Source organism: Lutra lutra, chromosome X, assembly GCF_902655055.1.
Source record: "Lutra lutra chromosome X, mLutLut1.2, whole genome shotgun sequence".
Lineage (NCBI taxonomy): Eukaryota > Metazoa > Chordata > Mammalia > Carnivora > Mustelidae > Lutra > Lutra lutra.
The window spans coordinates 45,810,559-45,827,004 of NC_062296.1; the positions used below are offsets into that span (position 1 = coordinate 45,810,559).

The 16,446-nt window shown below is 36.0% G+C and overlaps 1 protein-coding gene across 7 annotated transcripts in view; it reads right to left on the minus strand.

The window, feature by feature from the left end:
- The window catches only part of ATRX (ATRX chromatin remodeler), a 315,263-nt gene that overhangs the window by 65,763 nt on the left and 233,054 nt on the right, over nucleotides 1–16,446 (minus strand). For all 7 annotated transcript variants that reach the window (XM_047714735.1, XM_047714739.1, XM_047714738.1 and 4 more), the window contains one exon: nucleotides 3,537–3,690. In XM_047714735.1, the coding sequence (XP_047570691.1) occupies nucleotides 3,537–3,690 (154 nt within the window). The remainder of the gene's footprint in view (nucleotides 1–3,536; nucleotides 3,691–16,446) is intronic.

Here is a 16,446-nt window from a genome sequence, read left to right on the forward strand (position 1 = left end):
AGAGAGCCCGATGCGGGACTCGATCCCAGGACCCTGAGATCATGACCTGAGCCGAAGGCAGCGGCTTAACCCACTGAGCCACCCAGGCGCCCGCCAACAGTCTTGATCCCTTAATTATTTTTCCTAGAATCAAACACTTTATTGAATCAATTCTTTTTGAGCTACAAATTAAGTTTTCAGCAGTTCCTATAACTGGGAAACTTAAATTCTTAGAAATATTAATTATTTATTTAATTGGAATTAATCTGGAATTTGGGGTACTATTCTGGAAAAAGGTTGACTTGAGTCTGCATTAAAGCTGGTTCTGGGAACCACTGAGCTCAGAAAAATCTCACTATGAGAAAGGTGTTATTAGGACTAATTGGCTACATACTATTGGTTATCTCTTAATTTTTTCTAGTTGCAGATAAGATGAACAACTACTGCCCTAACTGGTAATAATTTTCATCCTTGTATAAACTATTTTGGCTTTATGTATTTTATTAATGACCCATATAAAAATATAGAAGCAATACAAATCAAATTCACACATATCAAAAAAACTAGAAATTAAAATTCAACCAAAATTTAATGCTAAAATGACATAAAATAAGTGAGAAGGGCTGGGCTGAATCCAATAGTATACTGGAATTAGCTGTAACTTGTTTTAAATAGGAAAGTGGATTGGTAGCCTTTCTTCCCACTACTGTTGGTAGCTTAAGATTGGCCACAGTTGAGAATAGTTTATCATGGTTATTAGCAAATGCCACAAATTAGGGCTTAACGCGCTTCTTTGCTTTCTCTGTTATCATTTTTTGTAAGTCAGTTGTCAAACATTTGTCAACACACCACTGGCTAAAAATCACTAAAATTCATTTATCTCTTGCCTCATGAAATATCAAGTTTTCACTTGGGTCGAAAGATCAACTGCACAAATAGAGAATAAATGAATCTGATTTGACACCAGTTCTTCTTTAAAAAAAAAAATGAGTCTCAGTTGACCGTAAGTTTAATATGAACCAACAGTGTTATTTAGATGTTAGAAAACCTCTCTATTGGATTACATGGATGGGAGTATAGGGTCCAGAATAAAGAAGAACCAGTTTCACTACAACTCTGTGTTAATCAAAATTCAGCTGAAGTATTTTGTTTACTATGACCATATCTTGAGATGGGTGCCAAAAAACTGAAGTATGTTCAAGACCATATGGTCAGGACTGAAACTGCCATACAAAGAATAGATCAACGAACTCAGAAAAAAAGCTAAAAGTGACAAGAGAGATGAACCCACTATTTTTTGAAGAAGAGACAACTGAAACAGTAGTACTGATGTCTGCCACCCACACTGAAAGGCATCAGGAAAATAAGATGAATAGATAAACAGATATGTAATAAAGAAAGTACAATAAAATACAGGATACAGTATAGATTCTAGGTGACAGGTATATGAATATTCACTGTAAAATTCTTTCTGCTTTTTTTTATGTTTGAAAATTTCCACAAGGAAATGTTGAACAAATAAAAAATAGCGGTAATCACAGTTATCAAAATGCCATAGTTTTATAGTCCTAACACTGATAATGTCTTTCATTTGGGACTTATAGCTTAAAAAAAAATCACTAGGAGTCTTAAAAAAGGCAGGAGATATGTTTAATTTTAAACCATAAGGAAAAAAGCTATAGGGATAAAGTACAAACTAAAGGACATAATTTCTAAAAATATGAAGTATTCAACTATAGGTAGTCTTCTGAAATAGCAAATGTTCTATCATGGGAGAGGTTAGGAGAAGATCTATGATGAACATGGTAGAGGAGATTCTTGCACTGGTTAGGAAATTAAAAAACCACCCAAATCCCTTTCATATTCTTAAAATTTTTGTATGGTACGCAAATAAAAATTTTAAACTACCTACACTGATGGCAGAAAAAAAGCATGAGCATGTCACAGCAATAATTTCTCCCAAACTTTTAGGAACTCTGAATTCAAATACCCACTTTCTACTTGCATCTCTCATGGGTATTTAATAGGCCTTTGAAACTTAACATGGCCAGAGCAGAATTCTTTACTACCTCTAATAAACTTAGTTCTTCGCTACTATTCTCCCTTCTAGTAAATAACACCATGATCCACCAGCCACTGAGTCTGGAAGCCTGGGAGTCATCTTTGACTACTCTCACATTCTTACTGCCCTGCATTAATGTACCAAATCCTATTGTTTCTATTCCAAAACATATCCTTTACCTCCAATACTACCATTCCATGACAGGTCAACATCATCCCTTATCTGAACCACTTGTTTCTGTATTAAAAAAAAGTGGCAATATACAGCAAAAATAAATTTTAGTCAGTACTTACAAAGTGCAAGGTATAGTGGTTAATCAACTCACTATCCAGTGAAAAGACATACAAGTATATATATCAGAATGTGTTAATAGTAGAGGTATATTAAAAGATGGTACAGAAATACTAGCCTTGGATCTATTCTCTTCCCAAAAAAGTTAAAGGAACTAAGTTTGAAACTTTTTTAAATAAGAGGTTTATTTTAAGCCTTATGTTAAATTGTTATTAAAAGAATCACAGATACATGTTAAAAATATTTTACGAACATATGTTGGGATGTTGTAACGAACTAAAAAGTAAGTCTGGTTCAAAATTTTTAAATAATTTTTTATTTTTTTATTAACATATAATGTATTATTGGCCCCAGGGGTACAGGTCTGTGAATTGCCAGGTTTACACACTTCACAGCACTCACCGTAGCACATACCTTCCCCAATGTCCATAACCCAACCACCCTCTCCCTCCAGCCCCCAACCCTCAGTTTGTTTTGTGAGATTAAGAGTCTCTTATGGTTTGTCTTGGTTCAAAATTTTAAATGTTTTTTGAACTGTAATTTGAAGGATGAGGCCAAGAACAAAAACAAATGAGAAAAGACAGAGAATAGTCGAAGAGGTGAAATAAAGTCTGAGAGGTACCCATTAGATTTGGGGGTTAAAAGGTCACTGAGTGACTTTAGGGGAAAAAAAATCTCAATAAAGTAGTAACCACACTGCATGGATTGAAAAATAATTTTTTTTTTTAAGATTTTATTTATCTGACAGAGAGAGATCACAAGTGGGCAGACAGGCAAGCAGAGAGAGAGAGAGGAGGAAGCAGGCTCCCTGCAGAGCAGAGAGCCCAATGTGGAACTCGATCCCAGGACCCTGAGATCATGACCTGAGCTGAAGGCAGAGGCTTAACCACTGAGCCACCCAGGTGCCCCATGAAAAATAATTTTTAAAGATGGTGAAATATAGATATCCACTAGAGACCTGGCTCAAAGAAATAAGTTCAAGGTGCAACAGCCAGAAAGGGAAAATAGCACTGAAGAAACCACCAGAATATGTACTCAGAACTAGCGGCTTAGAAGGAAGACAGTTGTCTATCACTACACTACTAAAGAAATTACATCGTCAGACAGGAAGAAAACAAAACAGATTTCTTCCAATAAATTGTTTAAACAACAGAAAGGTTATAAAAAGGTTCATTTATATAATAAAAATAGGAGAGAAACTTACACTTTATCCCCAATTTCCTCTGCCATTCGAAGAATTTCAAAGAGAAGTACCATTTTTCCAGAATGTTCTAAAACCTCAGCATCAGCATCTGTAACAAAATCTTTGTACCAGTCTGGAGCTGGGCTGCTTGGATTAGAAGAGGAAGTAGCTTTACCTAAATAAAATAAATGAAACATAAATAAGTAGGCAAATAAGGAAAGAAACTCAAAGATCCAGAGAGGATTAAGAAAGAGACCTGGAGAAATGGGGAGGAGGGAAGGGGAGAGAAGGGAAGAGGAGAGAAGGAGGAAGAGGGAAAAGGGATGAGGAGGAAGGAGGGCACCCTCTTGCAAAAAGAGACAAAAAAACCATCCAAGGAAAGAGAGAGCTTTACTGTATGGAAAAGACACAAGGTGGGGAGTGGAGTAGAGGAGACAAACTGAACTCTAGAAGAGGGAGAGAGAGGGAGTGGGACACACACAAACAGGCATATATGAATGCAAAGGAAGAAAAACATGGGAGGGGAGGCAGGCACAACAAGTAAGAGAATAAGCAAGAGAAACACCCCAAGAAAGTACAACTACGAGAAACAGTGCCCGGGAGCAGGGAATTAAAAAACCAGAGACCCTAAGAGACACCCCCCCCGCCCCCACGCCAAGAGAGTATAACTCCCAACACAAACCCCAAGAAACAGAGACTAGGAGACAAAAAGATCTAAAGAACCAAAGAGAGACAGACAGAGGCAGGGAGAAGAGGGAGGGAAGAGAAACAGACGGACTTGGAGATCAAGAGAGAAAAGATCTTAGGGGCAGGAAATATTTCACAGTCCTAACAGAAGTCTGGAAAACAAAAACGGATTCATCCCAGAATGACCATATCATGTTAATTCATTTTGTTATTTTCCCCACAAACTTTGATTATAAAAGATATAAGAAAGTAACACAAAATAATCTATTTAATATCTAAACATAAACAGTTCGATTCAAAATTAGGAACATAAGGTTTACCTGTTTTTGTACCTTCCCTCAATTGCTTTTTAATGCAAAGTATTTCGAGTTTTTACATATTTTTGTTATACATATTTTAAATATTCACAAAAGTATACAGAATATGCTGAACAGCCATGTTCCCACATCCTATCTTCATTAAATTTTACCACTTGCTAAATATGCTTCTGATGCAGCTGACACCTAATATGTGACCATACCAAATCTCATTCTCTTCTTTCCCTTGTGTTTTTCTGAGGTACCTAAAATCTAAATTCTATTAAGCTATGTGAAATAAGTCATACTAAGAAAAATAAATACCATATGATTCCACTCATAAATGGAATTTTAAAAAAATGAATAAACAAACAGAAAGCAGGATCAGACCTATAAATACAGAGAAAAAATTGATGGTTGCCATAGGGGAAGGAGTAGGGGCTTGGGCAAAATGGGTGAAGGGGAGAGGAAGATGCAGGCCTCTAGTTACAGAACGAGTAAGTCAAGGGAATCTAAAAACAATACAAAGAAAAACAAATGAATAAACAAATAAAAAGCATAATCAGACCTATAAATACAGAGAACAAATTAGGTCACTGAATAAAAGGCACATGATATTGTCAATAAAAGTAAATTAAATTGTAATAGCAATGTAAAAGGACAGATGGCAGCTACACTCGTGGTGAATATAGCGTAATGCATAAACTTATCAAATAACCAGGTTGTACACCTGGAACTAATGTAATGTTGAGTGTCAGTTATACTAAAAAATGTAAAAGAACAAAATAAAATTTATATCAAATAAAATCCTAAATTCTGGATTTACTATTTCTGTGTATGCTTTTATGTATCACTAAACTGTACATTACCTTTCATGTTTTCAAACTATATGTAAGCAGTACATACTGGTTGTATCTTTCTATGACTTTTCACTAAATGTAGTTTTTCATTTTTCACTCAAAGTGAGACTTATTCAATCATTCTAACTGTTTTGTAGAATTCTACTGCATGAATATTTCATCATTTATTAGCTCTCCTCATACGCATTATAAGCATCTCCTCCGTCATCTCAGAAATACTTAAATTATTTCTAATTTTTGGCTACTATCAAATGAAAAATTTTGTTATATTTTTCTAGAATACTGCCTACTTCATCTAAGTTTTAAATTTTCTGACATAAATGTACACTTCTGGTTTTTAAAATTACCACTTTAAACATAATATAGTCTTTATCAAATATTTCTATTATCATCAAAGGCCCTTAATCTAATTATGTTATTTGTTTTGTGTGTTAACTTTTGTCAGGCTGACTGCTTATTTTGTTGCTTTTTCTAAAGTTAACTGTTCCCTCAGGTATTCTATCATTTTTTAAAAAAGATTTTATTTAGTTATTTGACAGAGAGAGACACAGCGAGAGAGGGAACATAAGCAGAGGGAATGGGAGAGGGAGAAGCAGGCTTCCTGTTGAGCATGGAGCCCGATGCAGGGCTCGATCCCAGGACGCTGGGATCATGACCTGAGCCAAAGGCAGACGCTTCATGACTGAGCCACCCAGGCACCCCATTCTACCATTTTTATTTTCATTTCACTTTCAATGTAGCTGTAATACGTGAGAACCCTGGGTAGAGATCATACATCTCCACTCTGCATCTGTTTCTGCCAGGTGCTCTAGGGGATCAACAATGCAGGATTACTTTTGAGGTATTGCAGCTTGAGATTTTTATTTATTATTTATTTTTTAAAGATTTATTTATTAATTTATTTCAGAGAGAGCGAGCGAGAGAGAGAGCCTGTGAGCATGGGTGAGAGGGGCAAAGGAAGAGAAGAAAGAGAATCTATAGCAGACTCCCTGCTGAGGGAAGAGCCCAACAAGGGGCTTGATCCTACAACCCTGAGATCATGACCTGAGATAAAATCAAAAGTTGGTCCCAAGTTCAATTGACTGAGCCACCCTGGCATTCCGTCAGCATGAGATTTTTAGACCAAGTAACATAAATTCAAATCATAACCTATGTTAGCCCTTGATTAGGAATCCAAGGAAACTAATTTTCTCAACCTGGAGACCAGGGTGAAACAGATTAAGCTTCCTTGAAATCTCCCTGGATTGCTAGGCAAATTTTTTTTTCTATCCTGTTCGTCAATGGACTACATACCCTTTGAAGAGATTCAGCTTTAATGTGGGTTCAAAGAACTCTCCACCTTATACAGGGGTCAAGGCCTTGTATCCTATTCCTGGGTAGGTGAAAACCAAAACTGCTAGTCTCAAGACTAGCATATCCCTAAGGCTTCCACAGCACACCTTCCTGAAATTACTGTTTAAATTATCAGTTTCTGGGGTGCCTGGGTGCTTCAGTGGGTTAAGCCTCTGTCTTCGGCTCAGGTCATGATCTGAGGGTCCTGGGATCGAGGCCCACATCGGGCTCTCTGTTCAGCAGGGAGCCTGTTTCTCCCTCTCTCTCTGCCTGCCTCTCTGCCTACTTGTGATCTCTGTCTGTCAAATAAATAAATAAAATCTTTAAAAAAAGATTAATTTTTTAAAAATTAAAAAAAAAATTTAAAAAATTATCAGTTCCTCCTTTGTGTCTGGGTCCTGGTGATTTCCACTACTTCTAGAGAGCTCATTATGTATTGATGTTCAAACCACAATGAACTACTGCCTAAACATGTCACATATTTGCAAGAACCCATAGCTTTCCTTGAATGTCTTATATTATTTTCTCCCCTTTGTCACCTGGAAAACTTCTTTTTATGCTTCACTATCCTTCAGGAATCAAATCAAATTTCATCTTAGAAAGCCTCCTTTGCAAGGCTGGCCCTATGCTGTTGTCTGGGCACTTGAATCATACACGGCTCCTTGTACTAATATAAAACTTCCCCTGATAAGACTGGCTCATTGTTCCTAGACTGTTTGTACAATGTGGTTTGTTCTGAGCAAACCTGTTTTCTTTCTGGGCATCTGAGATTTGGTAAGAGCCCGGCAGATAGTGTGTTTAAAACACATAAAAAACTTAGGTACTTGGTCTCTAATGAGCTTCCTCGGTAGATGACACTTTATATACACTATCATAACATTTCTGGAGAAATTAGTACATCTTGGGTGACTCCATTGGGAGAAGACTCTTAGAAGGTTACGCCAGGTTTCCTTTGGACTCTACCCCATCTGCTTTTTCCCTTTGCATATTTTGCTTTGTACCCTTTCATTGTAATAAATTATAGACTTGAATATGACTATATGCTAAGTCTTGTGAATCACTGAACCTGAGGGTGGTCTTGGGTGCCACTGACAAACAGCTTATCAAGCCAATGTCAAACTAAACTCCTTTCTACAACTGGCAAAAAACAAATGCCTTTAGGGAATACCCAAATATATAAACCCAAATATACTAAAGGTAATTTAAAGTGAAAATGTCAGCAATAAAAAAATGCTAGCGCAAAGTTAGTAAAAATAGTTTCTGTACAAAAAATTCCATTCTAGTTTTGATCCTATTGGATATAATCAAATTACTTTACAGTAATGTCGAAAAAAATAAAAACTGATATAGGAAAATAAGGGCTACTGCAGTTAATAAGTACCCTGAATATGTAATTAGAACTTACAAACAGGTATTTCATGTTGAATACTCTAATTTCAATATCCACATGGATTAACTGTTATTTCTGTTATAACTTTGATCTTATATATATATGACAAGAAACAGTACATTAATTAATCAAAGCCATTCCTTAATATCCACTCTGGCTATCACAAAATGCTTACAAGGTAAGGCACCAAAGAAATACTAACAAATAAAAAGCAACAACTTTAACCCTAATTTCTTTTTTTTTTTTTAAAGATTTTATTTATTTATTTGGCAGAGATCACGAGTAGACAGAGAAGCAGGCAGAGAGAGAGGAGGAAGCAGGCTCCCAGCTGAGTAGAGAGCCTGATGCGGGGCTTGATCCCAGGACACTGGGATCATGACCTGAGCCAAGGCAGAGGCTTTAACCCACTGAGCCACCCAGGCGCCCCAACCCTAATTTCTTGAAGTACATTTTTCTAAATATATATTTAACTACCGTATTTGCATCAAGATACACTTAAGTTTTATAAAGAAAAGTAGCAATGTCATTAAAGTATTATGTATCTATATAGTACTAGTAGTAGAACATTAAGCTCCATGAATGCATTTTATTGACTAATATAACCCAAGCTTCTACAGCAGTGCCTAGACCATATTAAGCACTCAAATAAATATTTGTTGAATGAATAAATGTGGTATATTAGTGCTAATATTATGGTCCTACAAGGATTCTGTCACAAAAAGTTTATGTCCATATAATAAATTGTATACATTTTAAAGTGTAAATGCTAACCAATAAAGATTAATCTAAAAAGAGCAAAATATTAAACTGAATACTTTGGTTTTTTTTTTTTTTTTTATTTGACAGAGAGAGATCACAAGTAGACGGAGAGGCAGGCAGAGAGAGAGAGAGAGAGAGGGAAGCAGGCTCCCTGCTGAGCAGAGAGCCCGATGCGGGCCTCGATCCCAGGACCCTGAGATCATGACCTGAGCCGAAGGCAGCGGCTTAACCCACTGAGCCACCCAGGTGCCCCTGAATACTTTGGTTTTTAACTTAAATTCCATTAATTAGAGTTTAGTAATTCATCAATCTTATATAATACCCAGTGCTCATTACATCATGTGCCCTCCTCCATGTCCATCACCCAGTTACTCCATCCCTACCTCCCCCTCCCCTCTAGCAACCCTCAGTTTATTTCCTATGCTTAAAAGTCCCTTATGGTTTCTCTCCCTCTCTGATTTTGTCTTGTTTTACTTTTCCCTCCCCTTTCCCTATGATCCTCTGCTTTATTTCTTAAATTCCACATATGAGTGACAGCATATGATAATTGTCTCTGATTGGCTTGTTTCTCTTAGCACAATACCCTCTAGTCCCACCTACATCATTGCATATGGCAAGATTTCATTTTTTGATGGCTGAGTGGTATTCTATTATGCATGTACATATGTATGTATTCTATTATGTATGTATATATGTATATTCTTTATCCATTCATCTGTCCATGGACACCTGGACTCCTTCTATAGTTTGGCTATTGTGGACATTGCTGGTATAAACACTGGGGTGCAATTGCCTCTTCAGATCACTACATTTTTATCTTTGGAGTAAATACCTAGTACCACAATTGCTGAAAATTGAATACTTAGAAGTAGTTTATATATTTATTTACTCATAAAACAAACTGTCCTAATAAAATACTAAAACACAGAAACAGGAATACTGTAAGGTTAACTTAAAAGACTTACTCAAGATGTTGCTTCTGTAAACATTCAGAAAGCTACTGTAAAAAGAATTAGATAGCAACTCTAAAGTAAAAATGAAATATGCAGTTAAAATATTATTATAGCTCAATTGTAGCCATCTACTTATTTAATATCTATTTCATATTCCAAATACAACATTTTGGCCCTTTAATCCTTCCTATTCAGGTTTTCTTACATTTCCTATCAGAAAGTAACTATGTTTTAAAAAAAAGTTACACAGTGTCAGCTATATATGTCCATGTACTGTGATATACTCAGCCTTATTTGAAGTTAATCTAGATCTAAAAAAATAGATTTTAATCATCATTTGATCTGGAAAATATTTCTAATAGACTATACATGTACATAGCTGAAGAAAACATAAAATACATCTATATATGAATGATTTCTATTTGACTGCACATGTCTAAAATGAAAATGAAACAAAGACCTTACACAGTCAAAATTTGTCATTTGGAAACCATAGCCTTCCCTAACTGCTTTTAAGTTCACAATATGTAGCCATCTCTTCTCTGTTCCAATTCTTTCCAAACATTTTCACCTTATGACATAAATGAAAAACAATAATGCTTACATAATGTACCAGGAGAAAACAGAAAAGGCTACTTATTTCTGGAGGTGACCCAGCTGCCTCAGACCCTACTTGTACTGCTAGGAGATGAAGGGAACAAGACCTCAGCACTTTTATTTAACCTGTTTACAGCACAGAATGAGACACACTGGTTTCTCTACTCTCCCTATTCTCCTAAAAAAGTTACAGAAAAAAATTTCAGCAAGAATATTTTAAGGAAAAAAAAAGAATATTTTAAGAAAACCATTCCCAGGAACACATAAATTTTAAGCTATTTATTTCCAATTCTGAGATGACTGAGGAGAAATTTAAGTGAAAAGTCAGACTGGGAGAGAAGGGAGGGAGATAACAGAAGCTTCCTATTAAACTAGAACCATTCCTTTATTATTCTTAGAAGAATACTCTTTAAACCTAATTGGAAGATTAACAATGATAATAAATTGCCTTTATGAGACAACAGCAGAGAAGAACAAAGAGGAAAATTTGGTAGTTTCATTTTTACTATCCCCCTGATTTCTAAGAGAAGTAAGCCAAGGTCTGTGATTAGGCTGCCATCTGCTTATTCCAATGAGGTAGTGAAAAGAGAAATGTCTTATATCTTTCTTATTTTTTGAAGGTTTTATTTTAATTCCAGTTAGTTAACATACTATAGTATCAATTTCAGGTGTACAATATAGTGAATCAATACCTTCATACAAGACCCAGTGCTCATCATAAGTGCACTCCTCAATCCCCATCACCTATTTAAGCCATCCCCCATCCATCTCCCTTCTGGTAACCATCACTTTGTTCTCCATAGTTAAAAGTCTATTTCTTAGTTTGCATCTCTCTCTTTTTATCCTTTTACTGTTACAATTTGTTTCTTAAATTCCACATATAAGTGAAATCATACGGTATTTATCGTTCTTAGACTGACTTATTTTGCTTAGCATAATACTCTCTAGTTCTATCCATGTTGTTCCCAAAGATTTCATTCTTTTTGATGGTTGAGTAATATTCCATAGTAATTATATATCACTTCTTCTTTATCCATTTGTCTGTAGATGGACACGGGGGCTTGTTCCATCATTGGGCTATTGTTGATAATTGCTATTATACACATAGGAGGGCATATATCCTTTTGAATTAGTTTTTTGTATTTTATGGGTAAACAGCAGTAGTGCAATTAAGGGATCATAGAGTAGTTCTATTTTTAACTTTCTGAGGAATCTTCATACTGTTTTCCAGAGGAGCTGTACCAGTTTGCATTTCCACCAGCACTGCAAAAGTGTTCCTTTTCTTCCATATCCTCACCAGCATCTGTTGTTTCTACTACTGATCATTTTTTTTATTTATTTTTTTTAAAGATTTTTTTTTTATTTATTTGACAGACAGATCACGAGTAGGCAGAGAGGCAGGCAGAGAGAGAGAGGAGGAGGAGGCAGGCTCCCTGCTGTGAGCAGAGAGCCCGATGTGGGGCTCGATCCCAGGACCCTGAGATCATGACCTGAGCCGAAGGCAGAGGCTTTAACCACTGAGCCACCCAGGTGCCCTGTCTACTACTGATCATTTTAACTATTCTGACAGGTGTGAGGTGATAGCTCATTGTAGTTTTGATTTGCATTTCCCTGATGGTAAGTAGCCTCTGTTGGCCATCTGTATGCCTTGGGAAAATGTTTATTCATGTCAGCTGTGCATTTTTACTTCAATTGTTCATTTTTTGGGTGTTGAGGTTTAGAGGTTCTTTATATATTCCAGATACCAACCCTTTATCAGATATGTAATTTGCAAATATTGTTTCCCATCCCAAAGGTTGCCTTTTAGTTTTGTTGCTTGTTTCCTTCACTGTGCAGAAGCTGTTTATTTTGATCAAGTCCCAATAATTTATTTTTGCTTTTTTGCTTTTACTTCACTTGCCTTAGGAGACCTATCTAGAGATATATCTAGAAACAACTTGCTACAGCCAATGTCAAAGATATTACTGCCTGTGTTCTAAGATTTTTCTCTTCTAAGATTTAATCCATTCTGAATTTCTATTTGTGTACGGTATAACGAAGTGGTCCCATTTCATTCTTTTGCATGTTGCTGTCCAGTATTCCCAACAACATTTTTTGAGAAAACATTGTTTCTCCCATTAGATATTCTTTCCTACTTTGTCAAAGACTAACTGTCCATAGAATTTTAGCTTCATTTTTTGGTTTTCAATTCTGTTCCATTAATTTATGTGAGTATTTTTATACCGCACCATACTATTTTATAGTATACATACTATACTATATATATAGGATACTATACATACACCATACTATACCAGTATAACTTGAAGACAGAAATTGTGATGCCTCCAGCATTTCTTTCTTTTTCAAGGTTGCTTTGGGCACTTGAGACATTGGTGGTTCCATACGAATTTTAGGACTGTTTGTTCTAGCTCTGTGAAAAATGCTCTTGGCATTTTGATAGGAAGAGCATTAAATATGTAGACTGCTTTAGGTAGCATAGACATTTTGACAACGTTTGTTCCTCCAATCCATGAGCATGGAATGTCATTCTGTTTCTTCGTGTCCTCTTCAATTTCTTTCATCAATGTTTTATACTTTTCAGAGTACAGATCTTTCACCTTCTTGGTTGAGTTTATTCCTACCTATCTTGTTACTTTTGGAAAAACAGTAAATGAGAATGATTGCTTAATTTTTGTTTATGCTGCTTCATTACTGGTGTATAGAGATCCAAAAGATTTCTCTACATTCATTTTGCATCCTGTCACTTGACTGGATTCATGTATCAGTTCTAGCAGCTTTTTGGTGAGTCTTTTGAGTTTTCTATAGAGTATCTTGTTATCTGCAAATAGTGAAAGTTTTACTTCTCCCTTGCTAATCTGGACATCTTTTCTTTCTTTTTGTTGTCTGATGGTTATGAGTACAACTTCTGGTACTCTGTTAAATACCAGTGATGAGAATGGACATCCCCATCTTGCTCCTGACCAGAGAGGAAAAACTCTCCATTTCCCTCCACAGGGAATGATAATAGCTGTGGGTTTTTCATAAATGGCCTTTATGATGATGAGGTATGCTCCCTCTAAACCAACATTGTTGAGGGTTTTTATCATGAATGGATGCTGTACTATGTCAAAGCTTTTTCTGCATCTACTGAAATGACTGTATGGTTCTTACCCTTTCTTTTATTAATGTAGTATATCACACTGATTGATCTGTGAATGCTGAACAACCCCTGCAACCCAGCAATGCATCCCACATGATCACTGTGAATGATTTTTTAAAAATGTATTGTTGAACTTGGTTTGCTAGAATTTATTGAGAATTTTGGATCTATGTGCATCTATAGTATTAGCCTATAGCTCTCGTTTTTAGGGTACTCTTTATCTGGTTTTGCTATCAGGGTAATGCTGCCCTCATAAAATGAATTGGAAATTTTTCCTTCCTTTTCTGTATCTTAGAATAGTCTGAGAGGAATAGGTATTAACTCTTCTGTAAATGTTTGGTAGAATTCCCCTCGGAAGCCATCTGTCCCTGGACTTCTGTTTGTTGGGTGTTTTTTGATTACTGGTTCAATTTCATTACAAGTTATCATTCTGTTCAAATTTTCTATTTGCTCCTATTTCCGTTTTGGTAGCTTACATGTTTCTAAGAATTTATCCATTTCTTCCAGTTGTCCAATTTGTTGGCATATAGTTAGTCATAATACTCTCTTATAATTGTATTTCTGTGGTCTTTATTGTGATCTCTCCTCTCTTATTTGTGATTTTGTTTATTTGGATCCTTTCTCTTTTCTTTTTGATAAGCCTGGCTAGGGGTTTATCAATTTTACTAATTCTTTCAAAGAACCAGCCCCTGGTTTCATTGATCTGTTCTACTGTTCTTTAGGTTTTTCTTTCATTTGTTTGCATTAATCTTTATTATTTCCCTTCTTCTCTTGGCTTTAAGGCTTCTTTTGTTGTTCTTTTTCTAGATCCTTTAGGTGTATGGTTAGGTTGCGTTTTTGAGATTTTTTTTGCTACTTGAGGTGGGCCTGTATTGCTATATACTTCCACCTTATGACTGCTTTTGCTGCATCCCAAAGGTTTTGGATTGTCATGTTTTCATTTTCATTTGTTTCCATGTATTTATTTCTTCTTTAATTTTCTGAGGAAACCATTCACTCTTAAGTAGCATGTTCTTTACCACGTATCTGTGGTCTTTGCAAATTTTTTTCTTGTGTTTGACTTCAAGTTTCATAGTATTGTGGTCAGAAAATATGTGTGGTATAATCTCAATCATTTTGTACTCATGGAGGCCTGATTTGTGACCTAGTATGTGATATCTTCTGGAGAATGTTCCATGAGCAATTGAAAAGAATGTGTATTCTGCTGTGTTAGGATAAAATGTTCTGAATATATCTGTTAAGTCTACCTGGTCCAATGTGCCACTCAAAGCCATTATTTCCTTGATGATTTTCTGCTTAGATGATTTGTCCATTGATATAAATGGGGTTTAATGTCACCACTATTACTGTATTATTATCAATGAATTCCTTTACATTTGTTATTAAATGTTTTATATATTTGGGTGCTCCCAAGTTAGGAGCATAAATATTTAGTATTCTTAGATCTTCTTGTGGGATAGACCCCTTTATTATGATATAGTGTACTTCCTCATCTCCTATTACAGTCTTTGGTTAAAAACTAGTTTGTCAGGGGCGCCTGGGTGGCTCAGTGGGTTAAAGCCGCTGCCTTCGGCTCAGGTCATGATCCCAGGGTCCTGGGATCGAGCCCCGCATCGGGCTCTCTGCTTGGCGGGGAGCCTGCTTCCCTTCCTCTCTCTCTGCCTGCCTCTCTGCCTACTTGTGATCTCTGTCAAATAAATAAATAAATAAATCTTTAAAAAAAAAAAAACTAGTTTGTCTGATATAAGTATGGCTACTCTGACTCTTCTGACATCCATTTGCAAGATAAATGTTTTTCCATCACCCCACTTTCAATCTGAAGGCGTTTTTAGGTCTAAAATGGGTCTCTTGTAGGCAGCATATAAATGGGTCTTGATTTTGTATCCACTCTGACATTCTATGTCTTTTGACTGGAGCATTTAGCCCATTTACATTCAGAATGATTACTGATAGATATGTATTTAGTGCCATTGTATTATTTGTTTTGTCACTGTTTCTGAAGATTTTCTCTGTTCCTTTTTGGACTTTGTCACTTTTGGTCTTTCTTTCCCACTCAAAGAGTCCCATTTGATATTTTTTGCAGGGTTTGTTTAGTGGTCATGAAGTCCTTTAGTTTCTGTTTGGGAAACTCTTTATCTCTCCTTCTATTTATTCTGAATCAGCCTTGCTGGATTAAGTATTCTTGGTTGCATATTTTCCCCTTTCAGCACTTTGAATGTATCATGCCACTCTCTTCTGGCTTGCCAAATTTCTGTTAAGAAATCTCCAGCTAGCCTTATGGGTTTTCCCTTGTAAGTTAAGGACTTCTTTTCTCCTGCTGTTTTTAAGATATTTTTCTTTATCACTATATTTTACAAATTTAATTAGAATATGTCTTGGTGTTGGCCTGCTTTTGTTGATTTTGATAGGAGTTTTTTGTGCCTCTTGGATATGGATGTGTGTTTCCCTCCCCAGAGTAAGAAAGTTCTCGGCTATTATTCTTTCAAGTATGCTTTCTGCCCCCTACTCTCTTGACAAGAGAAATGTTTATGAAGGAATCACCACATTAGTTCAGGTACAGGCCTAAAATCAGCCAAGCTTGTTTGAACCCAGTGTCATTCACCAAGCTGGCCTCCATATCTCCCTTTTCACAGTCAACTGCTTTGCTATATGACTCTCAAATGACAAATATTTAGACCTACTTACACTGTTCTGTCTTTAGATAATTTATATTTAAAATATTCAGACATTTGGTCCCAACTTTGGAGTTCCTACACATCTAATCAGGCTGCACCTATAATATATGGAGCCTCAACACTAATCCTTAAAATGTAGATATGGGTCAAGACACTTTCAGCCAATAAAAAATTCAGACTTTCACTTGTGTGTACACTCATGCACAAGAAAAGGAGAGAAAGGGAAAACAAAAGAGGTGA